This window comes from Sphaerodactylus townsendi, linkage group LG13, assembly GCF_021028975.2.
Source record: "Sphaerodactylus townsendi isolate TG3544 linkage group LG13, MPM_Stown_v2.3, whole genome shotgun sequence".
In the NCBI taxonomy this organism is placed as follows: Eukaryota; Metazoa; Chordata; class Lepidosauria; order Squamata; family Sphaerodactylidae; genus Sphaerodactylus; species Sphaerodactylus townsendi.
The window spans coordinates 55,358,915-55,379,725 of record NC_059437.1 but is presented as its reverse complement, the minus strand read 5'-3'; the positions used below and the strand labels follow the sequence as shown (position 1 = coordinate 55,379,725).

Sequence of the window (20,811 nt, the reverse complement as noted above, 5' to 3'; positions counted from 1 at the left end):
TCATAATGAGCTGTGTTACAAGCACAAAAGCCATCAGGGCCGTTCCTTTCAGGCAGCAGCATCGGGGCCTGTCAGGGCAAGTTGCAAGACAGCAGTTTGCCACTTCCGGAACCTTCCTGTTAGTTCACACATGAGCAGGTTGCGACATGATGGAACGGCCACTGCGGTGCGCTGGTAGGTGCTTTTTTACCATATTACTTTTTCACAGGAGGCAATTTTGGTGTTCCAGCATGAGGCATCAAGTGTGATAGATAGACTACTTGGAGTTGCTATTTCTTTGCTGTGTGCCAGCAACTTCCACAGTCCTTAAATCACCACATTTAGTGTTAGAGGAGAAGACTAGCGTTGTGGTTTTTCCAGGTTGTATGACTGTATTCCAGTAGCATTTTCTCCTGATGTTTCGCCTGCATCTGTGCAGACGCAGGCGAAACGTCAGGAGAAAATGCTACTGGAACGCGGCCATACAACCCAGAAAACCCACAACACCCCAGTGATTCCAGCCATGAAAGCCTTCGACAATATGTTTCCCTAACTGTTTAGCATGTAGAGAATCAGATGTGTAGGGTAGTACATGCTGACATATGAGGAGTATTGGGGGGGGGGGGGAGGCATTACTCTTACTTCCTGAAAGACTATTAAATATTTGATACCCTATTCTGCTCTCTTGGCTTGAGGTAAGCAAACAGTTTGCAGAAAAGTAGGGTATAATTAGGGGACCCAAAATTGCATGTAACGAGCTTGCTACTTTACCCCTAAAATGTGTCCTAAAAATATCATAAGCCCTGAAAACTGAGCTGTGTCATCCAATCCTCTGCATTTTACGCAGGAGTGAGTCACACAACATTCAATCAAGCTTACTTCTAGGTAAGCATAAATAAGATTTGTGATTTTCATAGGTAAGACAAAGACACCTGCCTGAGGCAGGGCTTCTAACAATGTTCTTGCAAAACTCTGTGACTGGAACACGTCTTCTAAGGAGAGAAATTTAGGGATGCTACTCATCCATATCCGTTCACAGCATTCCAATGAGATTATTACTTAGTTCTTTTGAAACTAGCTGTTTCCGCGTGCTCTTGGCAGGTAGAAATGACTTTTTAATCTTGCATTTCCAGAGAAAAGACCACCTGAAGGTTCAGCTGAGGCAATTAAAGAGCTGTATTGCAGCCAGGAGAGGAAGGAGGAGGTTGTGGTTCAAAAGTAACTGGAGCTCCACTAGGCCAAGCGTAGGGCGGAATCTTTCTCCTTCTGGGCCGCCCCAATTGGTAGCTCTCTACAGTTAAGGCAAGGGGGTGTCCCAGAGTCCTTGGACAGGCAATGCTGCCTTCGTTTTGCAAAAAAGCCTGGCTCTATTAATACCTTCTGTGATAAAGACCTTAGCCCCGTGGTGGCGAACCTTTGGCACTCCAGATGTTATGGACTACAATCCCCATCAGCCCCTACTAGCATGGCCAATTGGCCATGCTGGCAGGGGCTGATGGGAATTGTAGTCCAGAACATCTGGAGTGCCAAAGGTTCGCCACCACGGCCTTAGCCCAACCAACACATGGAAGAGCCCAGGAAGGCACTCTGGAAGGAATGTAACAATGCAGAAAGAATTAGGACACAGGAAATGGGCGGAGTGGTGGGGGTAGTGGGTGGGATTGGATCAGTTTTGTTGCCGCCTCCGAGAATATCCCCCACCCCCCACCTCCAAAGGTCTGGGATTAGAAGGAAACCAAAATTTGATGGAAGCAAAGAGGGATGTGCAAACCCAGTAAGGAAGAACAACAAATTGAGTAAAACAAAAATCTACCAAAAGAGCTGGCCCTGTAACAGGCCGAATGGTCGGGTCACCCTCCTGGGGGAGGGAGCCTTCGCTCTAGCTTACCAAGCCCACCCCCACCTTCGGGAAGGGAAGGGGTCACTCCTCTCTCGCGGCTTCCTGAAGCGTCGGCCAAGAGTCCTGTGCAAAAGCAGGCGGGGGCGAGCGCGTCCCGCTGTGTCAAAGGGGTGTGTACTGGTTATTCACTGCCCGTAAATGGTCCCTGCCTTGCGAGTCCAATTCATACTCGTCCCACACACGGTGCGCAGCAGATGCGCTGGGCGGCCCCGACAGGCTGCTTCTGCGCCATAAGCTCCTGGCCAGCTCTTCTGGAGGCGGCACAAGATGGAAGATCTGCTCTTCTGAGGAACTGCGGGCAAGGGCGTCGGCTGGGTGGCGCTGCGGGCAGCTGGCTGGCGTCAGCTGGACGAGACTGAAGTCAGGCCCGCAGCAATGGATGGAGGAAGAGTGTGAGATGGGGTTGCCGGAGCCTGCAGGTGGGAAAACAAAAATACCCTCATTGACCTGCATGCCAGGAGCAGGGAGCCCTGACCTCGACTCTAGGAAGTACACTTCTGTGGAGCGAGGATCTCCTTGCGCAGAGGCTAAAACAACTGAAACACATCTGCATTAACCCTCCCCTACCCTCCCCTTTGTTAATTATGGAGGAGGGCAAAGTCCTGCCCCCATCTCACTGGCAACTTCTCTGGGTTCAGAATACCTACCCCACACGCCAGCAGCATCACTCCCAGGAATGCCCGCTCTGGGCTGGGAAACACTTGTAGGTGTTGGCATGGGAGCCTGGGGAGGGCAGGATTTAGAAGAACAGTTTGGATTTATATCCCCCCCCTTCCTCTCCTGTAAGGAGACACAAAGGGGCTTACAATCTCCTTTCCATTCCTCCTCACAACAAACATCCTGTGAGGTAGGTGGGGCTGAGAGAGCTCTGAAGATCTTGACTAGCCCAAGGTCACCCAGCTGCAAGCTAATCTAGTTCACCAGATAAGCCTCCACAGCTCAAGTGGCAGAGCGGAGAATCAAACCCAGTTCCTCAGATTAGAATGCATCTTCTCTTAACCACTACACCACGCTGGCTCTCTTAGGGAAGGGAAGGACCTCAGTAGAGTATAAGACCCTGGAGTCTGCCCTCCAGAACATCCAGCTTCTCCAGGGTAGCTCATCTTGGTCCTCTGGAGATCAACTGTAATAGTGGCAGATCTCCAGACGGCCCCTGGGGATTGGCAACCCTAGTAAATCCAGAGGGCTAGACTTTTGCCTTAAAAATGCAATAAAAGTGCAGGAAGCTGCATTATGCACCCAAACACACAGGCGAGGCTCTTGCATGCACAAAATCCTGGCAAATTTCTCAGAGAAATGACCGGAGGTCCTCTCCGTTTTGGATCAAGAGCTCCTGTGCTCTGTATTAAAGCGAAAAGGCGCTCCTCAGTGCAAGGATTTGGTCATCTGTATCCGTCAACGATGTATCTGATGCAACAGCTCGGCCTCTAGTTTTCCTTCGGCACAAAGCTTCGTGCCGTTCCTCACTGTATGTGGAGAAACCCGGCCTGCAATCAACTATGGGCAGGATTTGGGCAACAGGAGCTCTGACAGGGCCAGACCTTTTCTTAGCATTTTGCCTGCCTCCCCTCCCCCCCCCCCACTGCTCAAAAAGAGCCTTTATTTCCCACCTGGCTTTTTCTCCAGATGTTCTGAGACCCCATAATAAAGTTGTGCAGGTATCCACATGCCTACAAAGAAGATTTCTCATGCCCCTGTTTGGCACTGTTGGCCTATTGGTAGCCTGACAAAAAACACAAAACACAAAACCCCACCCATATAATTATGTCAAACTGTAAACAAATACAAATATATATTTAAATATGTGAATAAGTAAAGCGCACTCAGGTGCAGCAAATCTGGCAAGCAACGCAAACTTTGCCCGATAAACAATAAGAAAGTCTCTACATAGGAAGGCGCAGTAGTCTGAAGTATGTTGTATGTAGAGAATCCACAACTGGGGTGTTGTGTGGTTTCTGGGCTGTATGGCCGTGTTCTAGCAGCATTCTCTCCTGATGTTTCGCCTGCATCTGTGGCTGGCATCTTCAGAGGATGCCAGCCACAGATGCAGGCGAAACGTCAGAGGAGAGAATGCTGCTAGAACACGGCCATACAGCCTGGGAACCACACAGCACCCCAGTGATTCCAGCCGTGAAAGCCTTCGACAATACAAATCCACAACTAGTTTGAGCGTATGTACTAGTTTTTGTGGAATCACTGTCCACTTCCTTAGCAAGTGCGTATCACTATGCCCACAATTCCCTGATGGCAGTAAAAAAGGTTCGAAAACCCAAGCACTTAGAAACGAGTTAGCTTGCAAGGAATGGAGCATTCTGTTCTAGGAATAGAAATGGGCATAGTGATACACACTTGCTGAAGAAGTGAACAGCGACTCCACAAAAACAAGAATGTGCCTGGGAACTCATTCTGGATTCTCTTGGGTTGGATTCTCTGATACAACGCACTTCAGACTACTGCGCCTTCCCGATTGAGAGACGTTCTTACTGTTTACTGAAAAGGTTTGTATCGTTTGCGGGCTTTGCTGCACCTGTATGCATTTTACCTATTCACACATTTAAATATATATTTGTATTTGTTTACAGTTTGACATCATATAGATGGGGAATTTTGTGCTTTGTTGATCACTGTTGTGTTCCCACTTGACCCATTTATTTGGATTGATTATTTTGAGAAAAAATACACTTTAAATTTACTGCACTGTGGATTGCCTTCCCCCCAAAAAAACATTTCTGGAGAAAAAATACAATTTAATTTGAGAAGAAAATACAATTTAACTTACTGCACTGAAGACTGCCCCCCCCCCCCATTTTTCCCCCTTATTCTTGGTTGTCTACCTAGCACAGTGGTGGCGAACCTTTTTGAGGCCGAGTGCCCAAACTGCCACCTAAAACCCACTTATTTATCGCAAAGTGCCAACATGGCTATTTAACCTGAATACTGAGGTTTTAGCTTTAAAAAAAACGGTTGGATCAGAGGCATGCGTTACTCAGGAGCAAGCTTGGTGGTTGTCGGTGGCTTTGCTTTGAAGAAACTGCAACTCTCCCAACGGGTGAATCACGACCCTAGGAGGGTTTACTCAGAAGCAAGCCCCATTGCCAGCAACTGAGCTTACTCCCAGAATAAAGGATTGCACTTTAGTTCTTCACATCTGTGGGGTTTAACAGCACTTAACAGGGTTACCTACACTGCTTCCCCAAAATTAGGTCTTAGGTTTAATGCTAATAATCGAGCCCACTGGCCCAGGCCAGCCTAGATGTGTGTATGTGGGTGTGTGTGTGTGTGTGTGTGTGTGACTCTGTTTGTGCATGCCCACAGAGAAGCTCTGAGTGCCACCTCCGGCACCCGTGCCATAGGTTCGCCACCTCTGACCTAGCAGACAAGCCACTATTTCCAGTACGAGGGGAAGTGACTGTGGCACAGCGGCAGAGCATTTGCTTGGCATGCCAGAAGTCCCAGGTTCAATCAGCATCTCAAAGGACCAGGTAGCAGGTGATGCACACCTTCCTCTGCCAGAGACCCTGGACAGTCAGTGCCCATCTGAGCAGCCAATACTGACTTTGACGGACTGATGGTCTGATCCATATAAGCCAGCTTCAAGCCTGAGGCCTCTTCCTACCACAGTGATGGCGAACCTTTTCGAGACCGAGTGCCCAAATTGCAACCCAAACCCCACTTATTTATCGCAAAGTGCCACCCCGGCAATTTAACCTGAATGCTGATGTTTTAGTTTAGAAAAAACCGGTTGGCTCCCTCTTTTTCCACCCCACCTGCTCGAGCAGGGGCCAGCCTGCTGTAGCCTCCAGCAAGTCCTGCGTGCACTGTTCTGTGCCTGTCTAGCATCTCTGCCTCCTCTATGCCCCACCCCCCTCGGGCAGCAGCCACCTGGAGCACAGGCATCAGGCCTGCCAGCCAAGTCCTCCCTGCTCACTGCAGTCTGCGCACGTTGTGCTCAGTGGCCCAGGCCAGCCTAGATGTGTGTGTGTGTGTGGGGGGGTGATTTTCCACCCCCCCACATGATGAACTCTATGTGCGCGTGCCCACAGAGAGGGCTCCGAGTGCCACCTCTGGCACCCGTGTCATAGGTTCGCCACCGCTGTCCTACCACTTCAGCCTGTTTTCTGTTTCTAGTTCGTCTTTCTGATCAGCAGTCTGAAGAGCTGGGCTGCCTCTCCCCCCCCACCCCCTTCCTCAAAGAGAAAAAGGAGCCTTGCCTACGCTGCCGCTGAGTACCTTCTAAGCCAAAGGAGCGCTGCGCTGGTCGTAAAAGACCCAATTCACATTCCAGACACACAGGCACTCTATTGCCATTGCAACTGCAGGTGCGAGTTGCCACTTTCCCTCTGAGCAATCAAAGGGAAGAGAGAGCACCAGCCGTGGCAGGAAACGGCCAGCAGGATTTCCCTCCTCAGTTCCTTGAGTGGGGCGCTTGTGCGCTCGCCGTTCTGGTTGCAGACGGCCACGTGCCTGAAAGGGGCACCAACGGCAGGCCACTCACCCCGCTGGCCTTGCGCGTGTGGGACGACCACCATGTAGCTCGACAGCCGCACGTCGCAGGGGGCGCCGCATTCCAGAGGGATGGGATACCGTTGGAAATGGAGCAACATGTCCATGATGGATGGGAAATGCAGGTGCTGGACTCGGCACTGGCCCCTCTCCGTCAGCGAGAGCCGCAGATGCTGCCGAGGAAGCAGAAAGAGGGACCGTTATCAAAAAGCAGCCAACTCCGCTGTGGGAATTCTACGCAGGGTAAAGAGGGGGAGGCCGGGTTCCTGACCCTCGGCCCCTGGGAAAGCTCACTTCCCAAGCACTTCTTGTTCCATTTTAATTATCCACAATATTTACATCGCTGCCTGTCTCCCAGGCACTGTAGGACCCAAGGCAGAACTTGGTCCTGTAAGAAGACCAAGTTTGGAGTTTAGTTTGGAGAGGAGACGTCTGAGGGGGGATATGATTGAAGTCTATAAAATTATGCATGGGGTAGAAAATGTTGACAGAGAGAAATTTTCCTCTCTTTCTCACAATACTAGAACCAGGGGGCATTCATTGAAAATGCTGGGGGGAAGAATTAGGACTAATAAAAGGAAACACTTCTTCACGCAACGTGTGATTGGTGTTTGGAATATGCTGCCACAGGAGGTGGTGATGGCCACTCACCTGGATAACTTTAAAAGGGGCTTGGACAGATTTATGGAGGAGAAGTCAGTCTATGGCTCCCAATCTTGATCCTCCTTGATCTGAGATTGCAAATGCCTTAGCAGACCAGGTGCTCGGGAGGAGCAGCAGCAGCAGAAGGCCATTGCTTTCACCTCCTGCAGGTGAGCTCCCAAAGGCACCTGGTGGGCCACTGCGAGTAGCAGAGAGCTGGACTAGATGGACTCTGGTCTGATCCAGCAGGCTAGTTCTTATGTTCTTATGTTCTTAAGATATAGAACCCTTCTTTTTGAAACAGACGGCTTGCACTGCCTCCTCCCCCTGCAGCCACCTGGGCTTTTATAACGTTGCTTGTTTTAAAAACCGGAGATGTAAACTACCTCAGGAACCCGCAGGTTGGGAGTGCAGCCTAGAAGTAAACAAAGGGAATCCGGTTCCACAGATTTTGCCAGGACAGTATATGAGGAGAGGGACGGGCCTTTGCTTGTTTTTAGCCTTGTCTGCCGACTCAGCGACAGAGGAAAAAATGATCCCTCGCTCCTTGCCAGCAGAAGCTTTACCTTTGCTCTTCCTTGGAAGTTGAAAGTGAGGACGTATTCTCCCCAGCGGGTTTCGCTCTGCCGGATGAGGAAGACCCCGTGACCCTCGAGCCCTTGGAGCTGGACTAGTTGGGCAGCTTTGAATCGGGAAATGGGCCCGTGGAACCAGGGGTAGGAGGACAGGTAATGGTCGGTCTTCTGGCAGGGCTGGTCTGCTGGGCCAGACTGCATTGCACCTGGGAAAGAGGAAAGCAGGAGTCACGCTCAATCTGCAATGGAACCACGGCGAAATCTGGGGCAATTCCGCACACGAGTAAAATAGGTTTGACCCAGTTCCCTGAGAAGGGTACTGACCTAGGTCGAAGCCATTGTTGTTCCCCACTGCAACCAGCTTGATCCCAGCTCGGAGGGCAGGATCATCCTGTGCCTCTTCGCCGCTCCGTTCTGATTGGCTGCTGTTCTACGGCCATGTTCCGTCTATCCCCACACAAGTTATAAAAAAAACTGCCACAGGAATGGAGGGACGAAGGTGGCGTTTTTTTATTGGCCAGCTGTACGCATGCCCGAAACACTCAGCTGTGATTGGCTGAATGGGGGACTCCTGGCACCAGAGATTCCGCACTATACTGGAATCGAGCTGAGTTCGAGCGTGGTTCCCTGAAAAAGTAGTAGTTCCCAACTGGAGTCGGAAAATTGACTGTTACACGGGGCGAAGCTGGTACAAAACCACGTCGATCCCAGGGGTTGTGCAGAGCACTTAGGTCGAACGCAGCTCGAACTTAGGTCAATAACGCAAGTGCGGAATCTACCTTGGTGGACCAAAGCAAGAACTGCAGGCAGAGGCAAGAGCGAGAGACATGGCCCTGATCATGCACTCTTATTCGAGAGCACCTGAAACGTCTTGAAGCGCAGACCGAGGTCCACCCGGTCAACAGTTCTTCATGAGAACCATCTAAGGATTAAGAGTGAGGGACCAGGTGCAACCCACCCCCGCAGGGAGCTTGTTCCTTGACTGTGGGGGCTGCCACTGAAAAGGCCCTCTCTCATGTACCCACCGAACACAGGCAAATAAAACTTAAGTTTGTGCTACATTTCAAATCAGAGGTGTCCAACTCTGGCGTTTAAGGTATTCAGGGACTACAATTCCCATGCCATGCCAGCAGGGGCTGATGGGAATTGTAGTCCATAAACATCTGAAGCACCAGAGTTGGACACCCCTGTTTTAAACGGTGGCACCTTCAAATGGTACGCATGTGAGCTTCCTGCTGAAAGCCTCCAGGTCAGGGGTCTGCAACCTGTAGCTCTCCAGATGTTCATGGACTACAATTCCCATCAGCCCCTGCCACCATGGCCATGCTGGCAGGGGCTGATGGGAATTGTAGTCCATGAACATCTGGAGAGCCGCCGGTTGCAGACCCCTGCTCCAGGTGCTTCCAGGAACAGCCTGGCTGAACTCTGGCGCCTTCCCTGGATTGCTGAAAGAGGCCAAAAGGCAAGGCAGCCCCCCACAGCTCACCCCCATCCAAGCGTTCCACAACATGGGAGGCCCCGAAAGTCAGGGTTGCAGGTACCTTGGTTAAGAGAGTTGATGCTGCTGTTTGCAGGACTGGCCGTCACTCCTTCTGAGGGAGACTCGGAGTTCAGCTCAAGATCTGACCTGAGAGAGAAAGGGGGGGGGTTGGTGCTCTGTGTTTCATCTGAGAATAACACTTGGCATCTTCGGGGGTTTAAAAAGCTACACATACACCACGCACTATCTTCACAACAGCCCTGTACAGGAGGCCAGAGAGAGAATGCTGACCAAAGGCCACAATATCACTGTAAGGTAGGTTGGGCTGACAGGTTGTGTGTGAGAGCAGCCCAAGATCACTCAGTGAGCTTCCATGGTATGAGTGGGTATTTGAGCGGGTCGCTCAGATACTAGCCTGATACTCTTAACCATGTCACCACACTGGCCTTACGCACAATGTCTCGTCAGCATCACACATTGTGCATGCTGGGTGTACAAAGAAGAACCGCCTTCTTTGGAGGTTTTTAAAGAGAGGCTGGATGGCCATCTGTCACAAGGGTGCTTTCTTACAGGGCAGTGGGTTGAATTTGATGGCCCTTCTGGTCTCTTCCAACTCTTATTATTCCTTGCACAAGGGGACACCCTGCCAGCTCACCTGGCATTCCTCCTGCCTTCATTTTTACTTAGAATCATAGAGTTGGAAGAGACCCCAAGGGCCATCAAGCCCAATCCTCTGCAGTGTAGGAACACATAATCACAGCACTCCTGACAGATGGCCATCCAGCCTCTCTTTTTTAAAACCTCCAAAGAAGGAGACTCCACCACCCTCTGAGGTAGTGCATTCTACTGTCGAACAGCCCTTACTGTCAGGAAGTTTAGATGGAATCTCTTTTCCTTCACCTTGAAACCAAGACTCCTGATCCTATTCTCTGGAGCCGCAGAAAACAAACTTGCTCCCTCCCTCACCAACATGACATCCCTTCAAATATCTGAACATGGCTATCATGTCACTTCTTAGCAGTGGCGGGATCCAAAAATTTTAGTAACAGGTTTCCATGGTGGTGGGATTCAAACTGTGGCGTAGCGCCAATGGGGCGTGGCCGGGCATTCGGGGGCGGGGCTGTGGCAAGGATGCAGCTGCTGCGCCAGTCCTTGGACAGGAAACGAATGCACGCAGGTGCAGGCTGCCACGCACGCCAGTGCGCCTCCTGCTAGACTGCTTCAAGTTCTGCGCGCTACTGCTGAGAGGAGGGGCATAACTAAGGCAAAAATCACGTGGAAAATTAGTAACCCCCTCTCGGCACAGACAAATAATTAGTAACCTACTCTCAGGAACCTGCGAGAACCTGCTGGATCCCACCTCTGCCTCTTAGCCTTCTCTTCACCAAACTAAACATCCCCAGCTCCCCAAGTCTCTCCTTGTGGGCCATGGATTTTTTGTCCCCTATCATAAATTGGAGGAGGTTTCCAGCCCTAATGGGTTGTTAATATTTTTCTTTGTGCTTCCCCATCCACCAGTGGCCGAGAGCAGCATTTGTACTGGGAAATGCTCTCGAGTGTGCTGGAAGTGCTCTTTCCACCTTCACAGAGCTGGGGTGAATGAGGTAACTGGAACTGTGGTAACTGGAACTGTTGCTCATTATATAATAACTGAAGTTCTGAATTCTGCAATCCAGAGTTCTACAAAACATATTCTGGAATATCTGTTTCCCATTTTCAGCTCTAATCCCTTCTAAAAAAAGGAGCTTCGACTCAAAAGCTCATTCCTTGAAAAATTTGATGGTTTCTGAGGTGCTCTTGGTTTTGAATCTAGCCCAAACCTGCAATTCTTTCTTGGAGAACTGTAAAGCGCTATGAAGGGAGATGCGGCCCTCTTCCCCCGCCTTCCCAACCTCCCCTCCGGCACCTGAGATTTCTCCTGGCATTGGTTGTGGTGGGATTTCCGGGCTGTGTGGCTATAGTCTGGTAGATCTTGTTCCTAATGTTTCGCCTGCATCTGCGGCTGGCATCTTCAGAACTTCTCTCTGTGATACACCTCTGAAGATGCCAGCCACAGATGCAGGCGAAACGTTAGGAACAAGATCTACCAGACCACGGCCACACAGCCTGGAAAGCCCACCACAACCAGTTGAGTCTGGCTGAGAAAGCCTTTAACTATACTCCTGGCATTGTCCACACGCTGACATGTTATCTTTGGAACCATTGCAGCGGTGGCGAACCTTTGGCATTCCAGATGTTATGGACTACAATTCCCATCAGCCCCTGCCAGCATGGCCAATTGGGACTGATGGGAATTGTAGGGGCTGATGGGAATTGTAGTCCATAACATCTGGAGTGCCAAAGGTTCGCCACCACGGAGTAATACTGATTTTAAAAGCAAGCAGAGATTCCCAGCAAGTTTAAACTCTGCAGGGCTGCTTCATGCAAATGGCCACAAGTAAGGCCTTACCCCCGCCGGGAGCATTCTTTAATTTCAGACATCCAAGACTGCAGCTGCTGCTCATCTCCAGCCTCAAATATAACGTCTGTGGAGGTGTTTACCTGGGGGGAGCAGAAGAAAGGAGTAGAAAAATATGTCACAGGGAAAACAGTGCTGTCTGTTGCTGCCAGAAGACCAAAGAACATTGCAATCAAAGCCCAAAGCCTCAGCCCGCTCGGTTAGATTCATGCAGTTAATGGACTTGGGCAGCCCACAGCTGAAACCAGGCACGGCTCTGCCTGAGCTGAAAGGATGCCCATCTTTAAAAAAAGATGCCCACCTGGATTGTCAGGGCATCAAGCACCTGCCTTTAGCTGTCTTCCAGAAACCCTTAGGAGCACAGTCTATTCTGCAGGGGCCCCGCATGGTTGGAATTCTGGCTCCAAACCTGCTACCCAAATGATGTCGCCGGGAAAAATCCATCCCTCCTCCTCCTTTGGTGGGGCCCACTAGGCACGTGTGCCAGCCTTCCTCTTACCTTGAGCACAAAGGTGTGTATGTTATCAGGCATCTCCAAGCGCGAGCACCGGCGGATTTCCTGGATGGCCGAGCAGGTGGTCTGCAGCTTTGGCTTTGAGCACTGCGGAAAGAGGCAGAAGAGACCACCCCAGTGAGCCCAGAGATCAGGCGGGGACCAGGATGGTGGCAACAGGACTTGGGATCGCTCAGCCGGAGCAGGCCAAAGGGCCTTCTAAGTCCATCCCTCTACCTCTGAGACAGCCCCTCAGATGCTTCTGTGAAGGGCATGAAGGTAAGGGACAGGACCTAGCACTGAAAGGTATACTGCACCTGAACAAGGAGGTTCTATGTAGCTGTGGACTTTTCCTTTGTCAATCTGACCTACCATTTAAAGCCGCCTAAACTAGTGACCATCACGATATTCACAGCAGATAATTCTGTAAACAAATTACTGTGGGGGATTGGGGGGGAGGTAATGTGTGAACCATAAACCTCAATGGCTGACCAAGTCTGACAACTATGAGAAAAGGAGAAAGATCTGCCTACTCTCCTGAGGTTTTTTTTTGTGTGTGTGTGGGGGGGGTGTTAGGAGGTTTTTAATGCATTTCATGTTGTGTGTTTTATCTGTGTTGTAAGCTGCCTTAAGCTCTGTAAGGAGGAATAGCAGTTAAAAATGTATTTAAAACATAAATAAACTGCTTGTGTTTGTAAACCTCCTTTCATGTTCCTTCTTTGTTCTCATTCCAAACTAAAGAAATAAGCTTAAGTCTTTCCTCAAAGGGAAGGTTCCCCTCAGCCCATTCGGCTGCCACCTTGCAGTATTTTTTTGAAAAGCTGTCTTCACAAAAAAGCATTCCGCACAAAGGGTGTTGTGGGTTTTCTGGGTTGTATGGCCGTGTTCCAGCAGCATTCTCTCCTGACGTTTCGCCTTCATCATGCAGGTGAAACATCAGGAGAAAATGCTACTGGAACACGTTCATACAACCCGAAAAACCCACAACACCCTAGTGATTCTGGCCGTGAAATCCTTCGACAATACATTCTGCACATGTTCAGAGGCACTCCTCTACAGCATTTTATTTATATCCCCTCTCAACTGGCTTGCTTCTCGAGACAGCTTACAAAGAGATACTGCAGCAAATACAAGCCTTAAATCTGTCCATCCAGTTAAAATAAGCCATGGATCTTAGAATCCATCAGAATTTCTAGGCATGCGCAGAGTGCCTTCCTTTTATGAAGAGAGTGCTGCAGAGTCCTGACCTCATCTCCACCCCAAGGAGGCAGATGCACTAGAAAGGTCTTGAATATGCTCGGCAGGCAACTGGGCCCAGGCGTGAGCAGCGCAGGCAGGCTTGCCCAGCAACACAGATCTCCTGCACAGACAGGCAAGGCCTGTGTGTGCACTAACAGTAAAAGCCCAAACGGCTGGCCTGGAAAGCATCCACGGCTCTGCGTCATCTCACAGCTGGCAACTGGGCAGCAGAGCCAGTGAAATTCCAGATGCACAGAAACCAAACCAGCAACAACAGACAGGAAAGGTGGCATGGGCTGTGGCCAAGGGGTGGCCTGCCAAAGGCCACCAGTTCATTGGCCACAGCTACGACATCAGTTATGTTAACTTCGCCACCACCCCCCACCCCCCAGTATGCTGGTCACGGTGGGGAGTATCCAGACCTCTCCGCTGCAGCACGAGTTCCCCCCACAAGTTCCCTTCTGTGATCCTCCAAATGAGCTAAGATGAGATGTGAGTCGTCCCCGTCCCACCCACCCCCCGCCTTCCAGTCTCAGCAGCCCTGCCAGGAAAGAGAGCCCGGAGACTCCTCATCGGCACAGAGCAGCCCACGGGCAGCCGCAAAGTTGGGGGGACCCATTAAATCCTGGCTTGGGAACCTGGGAAATAGCAACTGGGGTAGAAACGGGAGCCCCCCGCTTTGCAGAGCGGGAGCAATATAAAAACCAGCCCCGCCTTGCAGACTAAGCTATTTGAGGTCAGTCACCTTCTACCCCCGCGGCTCGCTCTGCACACCATCATAATTTCCCCTGGCCGGGCTCCTGCCTAGGAAAAAGTACATTGCTTCCATCCGTCTTCGCTGGCCCGAGTTTAGAAACCTCCTAGATTCCAGCCGCCTCCGTTCTCCCAGCCCTGGGCGATCCAGGCTGGACTTTTCCAGGGACTGAGAGTTTGTGCGACGACAACAGAAGCAGGAAGAAACTTAGCAGCCAGGTTTGCCCATGGATCGCTCACTTAAAACCCAAACGGGCTTCCCACTGAGGTCAGGAAACCCACTGCAGGAATGGGAGGGGGCATCGATTTCCCCCCTTTTGCTTCTAACCACAATCCTCCCCTCCCTCTAGTCAACACACTGCTGAATGAATTATGACCATGAATGAGGTTGGGAATCAGCCACGCTAAAGGAAAAGGCAGACTCCCCCCCCCCCTGCCCCCCAATCAGAGAAACCACATTCTGCAAGCCAAATTGGACAGGAAGAGTTATCTGCCTTATTCAGAGTTAGACGTCGGCCCATCAGGGCCGGAATAGCCGAGTCAGGCGGGCACAGCCTCTCTTTCACACCACCCTCCACCTCATCTCTTTAGCACCGTGGTGGCGAACCTTTGGCACTCCAGATGTTATGGACTACAATTCCCACCAGCCCCTTCCAGTATGGCCAATTGGTCAGCAATGACCATTTGCTTGCACGGGAGACTGCCTTTTCCTAGCCAAGACATTCACAGAACAGAATTCAATGCCAAATCCTGGGTTTGGTCCTGGTGCTCAGCCTGCCCAAAGCCCCAATCTGTGGGTTGGTTAACCGCCACCATCAGCTACAGCAAGACATCTTCTAGAAAGCACAAATTCCGACTACAAGGGTTGTTTGCCTGTGCAGGAGGATCCTGTGCTTGCAACAGAGGCAGGCAGAATTCATCACAAGGGGACTGTGCTAACTAGTCAATGCGCCGCTCCAAGAACTGTCAGGAAAAGCCAAGAGCTGGCGGAGTCCTTGGCTTTGCGGTCCGTACAGCACAGAAGAGGCCATTCCCAAGACCGGGTGCGGGTGACGCACAGAGAGCTGGAAGCCTGCACAATCGGTTTACCAGACAGCCGGTTTCCAGCGCCGGTTGATAAAGAGCTAGGATTTTCCAGGCAGAGTGCCTTCAGAGATGCTCTTGGCCCGCAGGAACGGCGTGACTCACTCGCTTTTCACGAGCAGGTGAGGAAACAAACAGATCCGGTCAGAGTCATTAAGGAAAGGGAACTAGTGGTCAGCCAACGCGCTGAAGCCGGGGCTGGCCAGGCCATGCAAAAGCCCAGCAGAAGGAGGGCGGCGGTGGAAGGGGGAGGGGGAGCAGAGAGCCCGAGGGGCTGGATTGAGGAAGTTTCTGGAGAAAGAAGTCCTTTGGCCAAAAACATTCCTGCAGCTACAGGAAGCTGCACAGCTGCTGGGGATTTCAGCATCTGGGAAACCGCTCAGTGATGGAGGAACACCCCCCCCCACACACACACACATATCATCCAGGAAATGGGAGGAAGCCTGATTCCTTTGTCCCAAATGGATCACATGATGAAAAACCGGAGGTTGCAAAGGAGAGGAGAGCCTTGGAGATTCCACCCCGCTCTCCAAAACTCTTCCTCCGCCCCAGGCAAGAAGTTAAGGCATCAGAGTGCGCAAGAGACTGGTTGTGGTGGGTTTTCCAGGCTGCAAGGCCGTGGTCTGGTAGAACTTGTTCCTAACGTTTCCCCTGCATCTGTGGCCGGCATGCAGGCAAAACTTTAGGAACAAGCTCTACCAGACAACGGCCACACAGCCCGGAAAATCCACAACATCCAGTTGAATCTGGCCATGAAAGCCTTCGACAATACATTGTGCAAGAGATGTTTGCTTTTCCGCAGTTCGGCCTCAATTAAGTCCTGCAAATTCACGGAGGATTTTGTGTGGGCTTGCGGGGGTGGGGAAAGCGCAGCGAAAGAGATGAAGAAGACGCAATTCCCCTGGCCCAAACAGCGTCCTTTGCACTTGTGCACACCCAACAATTCTAAAAAGCACCTTCTCGTCTCCACGGCTTCCCACCCACCCAGCCACCCAAGCAAAACAAGAAACTTTGGTGAGGGCCAAGGGGGGAAGAAACAAAATAAAATTCACAACAGCTTTGCTCATCTGAGCAGGACTTTCTTCAGGCGCCATTTGCAGAAATGGCCCAGATCCGCAACTGCCCGCATCCTCTGTTGTGGCCCCAACCTGTGGAATGGCCTGCAGGAAGAGGGCAGGAGAGTTCCCAGTCTCCCAGACTTTCTGCAAGCTAAACAAAACTGAATTCTTCAGGGGGGTTTCCAACATACTTTACTGTAACAAAATGGTTCAGAAAGATACTTATTAAAGAGGTAGTATGGGTGTAGTGTGTATTTCACAAAACCCCAGCGGAGTACAATGTGAAACCAAGGAGAAAGGCAAATCATGCCGTATCACAAACTCAATCATAAGGAAGATACATAGCTTTGCATATAGGTGGACGGGACAACGTAAACAGTCCCAAATGAAGCCTTAACACAGTATAATCGGTCTAGTTTCAGAGCACAGAGATATGTGTAAAAGGCCAGCCGGTCTAGTTTCAGAGCACAGAGATATGTGTAAAAGGCCAGCCGGCCTTTTATTTAGGCTACCATCTAATGTGGCTCGCCACCCTCCGCCCCCCCCCCTTTTTCTCCTGGGAGAATTTTTAATGAAAAATGGGGTTGGTCGGACGCCTTACCATTATTATCATCATCAGTGCTTTGTTACCGCTGTTTTAAAGATTTTAGTACCGTATATACCAGCGTATAAGACGACTGGGCGTATAAGACGACCCCCCCACTTTTCCAGTTAAAATTTCCAGAGTTTAGGATATATTCGCCATATAAGAGTACCCGGCGTATAAGACGACCCCAGACTTTACAGATGATTTCCCAGGGTTCAAAAGTAGTCTTATACGCCAGTATATACAGTAATTTATTTTATTATATTTTATGTTGTACACCACCCAGAGCCCCTAGGGGATGGGGCGGTATAAAAGCTTAAACAATAAAATAAATAAATAAATAAATAAATAAGAAAAGTTGCGTGTGCATTAGAACTCCACACAAGGAGATTCCCACGACAATTTGCTGGTCAGTCTCAGACAAAAGGAAGCAGCGTCTTTACTGTGCGCTCTCACAATACATCAGTTCTGTCTAGAATGTATATGCTGATTTTGAAGCAGCATTTTGTATGTTGTATACATTGCTGATTTCTACTTATTGCTCTGCACTTTATAAAAATCTGCACAGTCCATAATATAGTGCTGGTCTTAGCAGCCAGGAGTACCGTGATTTGCCTTTCTCCCTGGCCGAATACTATTCCTTGCCTTTTTAACATGTCATGATTGGTTTCAGGTTTCTGCAATCCTGGTCATATATCAGTAGTTTTGTTCCGCTGATTGTATTGACTGACACTGGGGAATAATCCCACCTTGAATTTCCTATGCAGCAACATCCCACTAAACTAGGGGGCGGGGGGCAGGGGGAGAGCCCCACACCCAACACCAGCTGCTAAGGAGGCCTCTTCCTCCTTTTGACTTTATTAAGCCCTGCACAAATGTAGGATGCTGTGTGAGCTCTACAATAAACAGAAGGCTGAGACAGGCAGCAATACCAATAGGGTAGAGTGGTCAGAACATTGGACTGAAAATCTAAGAGACTTAGGGTCGAATTCCCCCTCTGCAATGGAGGCTTGCTGGGTGGCATTGGATATGTGCTCCTCCCGGCCTACTTCGTAGGGTTGTCGTGAGAGTAAAAAGGGAGGAGGAATACAGTGTAAGCTGCCTGGATCAACACTGGGGAGAAAGGCGGGATGGGAATGAAGTAAATCAAGACATCCCAGGAGAGGAGAAGAACATTCGGATTTCCTTTTGCCCCAAGAAACGGATGCGGCTGAAACCCCCAAAATATTCCATCCCTCTGGTCTATCTGGGAATAACTAAACTTCTGCTTTCCATCTTGGTCATGCTGTTTTCATTTCGAGTTTCACATCCTCCTTGGGTTTGTGGGGTGGTGAGTCACAGGCTAGCAAGCAATACGGAGCTAGGCTGAGAAACAGCAGGGACTTCAAACTTGTCTGTTTATTCTTCTTTTGGGGAGAAGGGAAGGGGCTTGGTTTTGAAATGGAAATATGGTGGTCAGGTCATGGCATGGAAAGGGGGGGGGGGTAGGTTTGCCAGATCTAGATTGGAAACTTCAACGGTGATGGTGATTGAAGATCAAATCTAAACCCTGTGGATCTCTGGAAGACAACAACACAGTTAACCTATGGAATGTCTTACATGCTACACAATACAAGGCCAAAAGATAAGCAGCAACTGGACCTCTCTGCCTAGCCCTCTGCCCTTTCTAAGCCTCCAAGCAGACTGCAGTCTAGCTCCCTCTCCTAATTCAACTCTACATTAAATAAATGTTGATGCTCCCCAATCAGTGTATAGGGAGGGAAGATATAGCTCCATCTCGACAGATCTCAGAAGCTAAACAGGGTCAGCACTTCAGTGGGAGTCTTCAATGGGAGACCACAGCAACCCCCCTCCCTTGCTTCTCACTTGCCATGAAATCCCCTTGCTGGGCTCTCCGAAAGAGACTTGGCAGCACTTATGTACACCATCTGTTTATGTCCGGGAAACAACCCACAGGAGCCTATATGAATATTGCTGTCAATTCAAGCTATGGTTTAGACTAGGGGTGTCCCAATTGGCCATGCTGGCAGGGGCTGATGGGAATTGTAGTCCATTAACATCTGGGGTGCCAGAGTTGGACACCCCTGGTTTAGGCAAAGGGGTATCCAAGGGCTGAGGGGATATATTACTATTATTTTCTTTTTTTATTATTTATTAAATTTGGTATACCCCCCACCCTCAGAGGGCTCTGGACAGGTTCCAAGACAGAACCAATATAAAAACCAATACAAAGATAAAACCAATACAACAAAACATAATCCATAATTAAAAAGTACATAAAATTTTTACAGGATGTAGAGAAGTCATTTGGCATCGGCCACGCTGTTTCGCAGCTCCTCAAATATAAGGCCCAGAAAACAACACTGGGGTGGGAAGAGCAAAAGCATTTGGTTGCGAGAGATAAAAAGAAGGGGCCCTGCGAGCAACACAGAGCGGCTGAGCAGAAAAACAGAACACGTTGTCCTTTTGACATGCAAAATAGCCGTCACTCCACAGGCGTTCCACAGGCGGCTTGCCGTTTTCTCTGTTTTTGGCTGCTTCGAGGGTCTGTAAACCCGCAATGAAAACACGGGCTGCTCTCTGCCCAGACAGCAATGTCAGGAGTTGCTCCACGTGCAGAAGCTGTGCTTCAAAAGGAACTTCGAGGGATGGCTCCTCTCCTGCTTGGCTGTTTGGGAGGGGGAGTTGGTAGCCATCTCGGCTGAATCTGAAGCTATCAGACCACAGAGTGCCCATAATCTCCACCCGAATGAGCTAGGGGAAGAGCAGAAACGTGGTTCTGCCGGAGGTCCTCTTCAGTGACACGCCCCCCCCCCCCCAGTCTACCTCCCACAAGCCTCTCCTTCCACTCCTTCCCACGGAATGCACAAAAGAAAGGAATGCTGTGGCTCTGGTTGCCAACTTCCAGGATGGGCCTGGAATTCTGGGAAAACTACTTGTCTCTAAACTGCAGAGGTCAGCTCCTCTGGAGAAGCTGGCAGGGTCAGAGGTCAGACAATGGTATACTAGAGCTTCTAGGTGTACTGCGCCTCTCTGCACTACCCACAAATCTCCAGGAATTTCCCAGGCTGGAGTTGGCAACTCTAGCTGTGGCTGACCTCTCTTGAGTGAGGGGTGTATGTGAACCCCAGCCTGCCCTGCATATCAATTCCATACCAAAAGAGCACTTCAACACAGCAAACGCTAAACCACTGTGAATCCGGTCTACCCATCGCAGCTTCTTTCTTTAACGTACCAGTTTCTGCAAAGTGCCCCAAATGTGTAACATAAACTATGAACCAGTGTCAAAGGTGACAAAGAAACAACAGAATGAGAATAAGCCACAAAAACAGCTTTCGAAAGGTCAAAAGGAAAGCAGTCCTGACTCAACCTAAGAACATAAGAACAAGCCAGCTGGATCAGACTAGAGTCCATCTAGTCCAGCTCTCTGCTACTCGCAGTGGCCCACCAGGTGCCTTTGGGAGCTCACCTGCAGGATGTGAAAGCAATGGCCTGCTGCTGCTGCTCCTGAGTACCTGGTCTGTTAAGGCATTTGCAATCTGAGATCAAAGAGGATCAAGATTGGTAGCCACAGATCAACTTCTCCTCCATAAATCTGTCCAAGCCCCTTTTAAAGCTATCCAGGTTAGTGGCCATCACCACCTCCTGTGGCAGCATATTCCAAAAACCAATCACACGTTGCATGAAGAAGTGTTTCCTTTTATTAGTCCTAATTCTTCCCCCCAGCATTTTCAATGAATGCCCCCTGGTTCTAGTATTGTGAGAAAGAGAGAAAAATGTCTCTCTGTCCACATTTTCTACCCCATGCATAATTTTATAGACTTCAATCCTATCCCCCCTCAGACGTCTCCTCTCCAAACTAAAGAGCCCCAAACGCTGCAGCCTCTCCTCATAGGGAAGGTGCTCCAGTCCCTCAATCATCCTAATCATCACAATAGCTGGAAAAGAACCAATATGTTTCTCGCAGGAGAACTGCCATTTTGGGAAGATCCTGTGCTTGCTGCAAAGGCATTTGAACAGCCTTGAAACATGGTTATATGTGTTGTGTAGACGGATGGCTCC

The 20,811-nt window shown here is 50.0% G+C and overlaps 1 protein-coding gene across 1 annotated transcript; it reads right to left on the bottom strand.

Moving 5' to 3' along the window:
- Positions 1 to 1,548: 1,548 nt before the first annotated feature.
- Positions 1,549 to 14,325, bottom strand: SH2B3 (SH2B adaptor protein 3). Its single transcript, XM_048513875.1, has 7 exons — positions 14,305 to 14,325; positions 12,037 to 12,138; positions 11,529 to 11,620; positions 9,141 to 9,226; positions 7,591 to 7,805; positions 6,375 to 6,555; positions 1,549 to 2,292 (listed from the first exon to the last, which is right to left on the bottom strand). The coding sequence occupies exons 1-7, from the start codon at positions 14,323 to 14,325 to the stop codon at positions 1,982 to 1,984; spliced, it is 1,008 nt and encodes a 335-aa protein (XP_048369832.1). The 3' UTR covers positions 1,549 to 1,981.
- Between the last annotated feature and the right edge of the window lie 6,486 nt (positions 14,326 to 20,811).

What these genes read in the sequence shown, in the direction of transcription:
- SH2B3 (XM_048513875.1), bottom strand. Translation starts at nt 14,325, where the DNA reads ATGCCCCCTCCCATTCCTGCA. An exon ending in TACACACCTTTGTGCTCAAG is followed by an intron (nt 11,621 to 12,036) that starts GTAAGAGGAAGG and finishes TGCTCCCCCCAG; the next exon opens with GTAAACACCTCCACAGACGT. An exon ending in CATCAACTCTCTTAACCAAG is followed by an intron (nt 7,806 to 9,140) that starts GTACCTGCAACC and finishes CCTCTTTCCCAG; the next exon opens with GTGCAATGCAGTCTGGCCCA.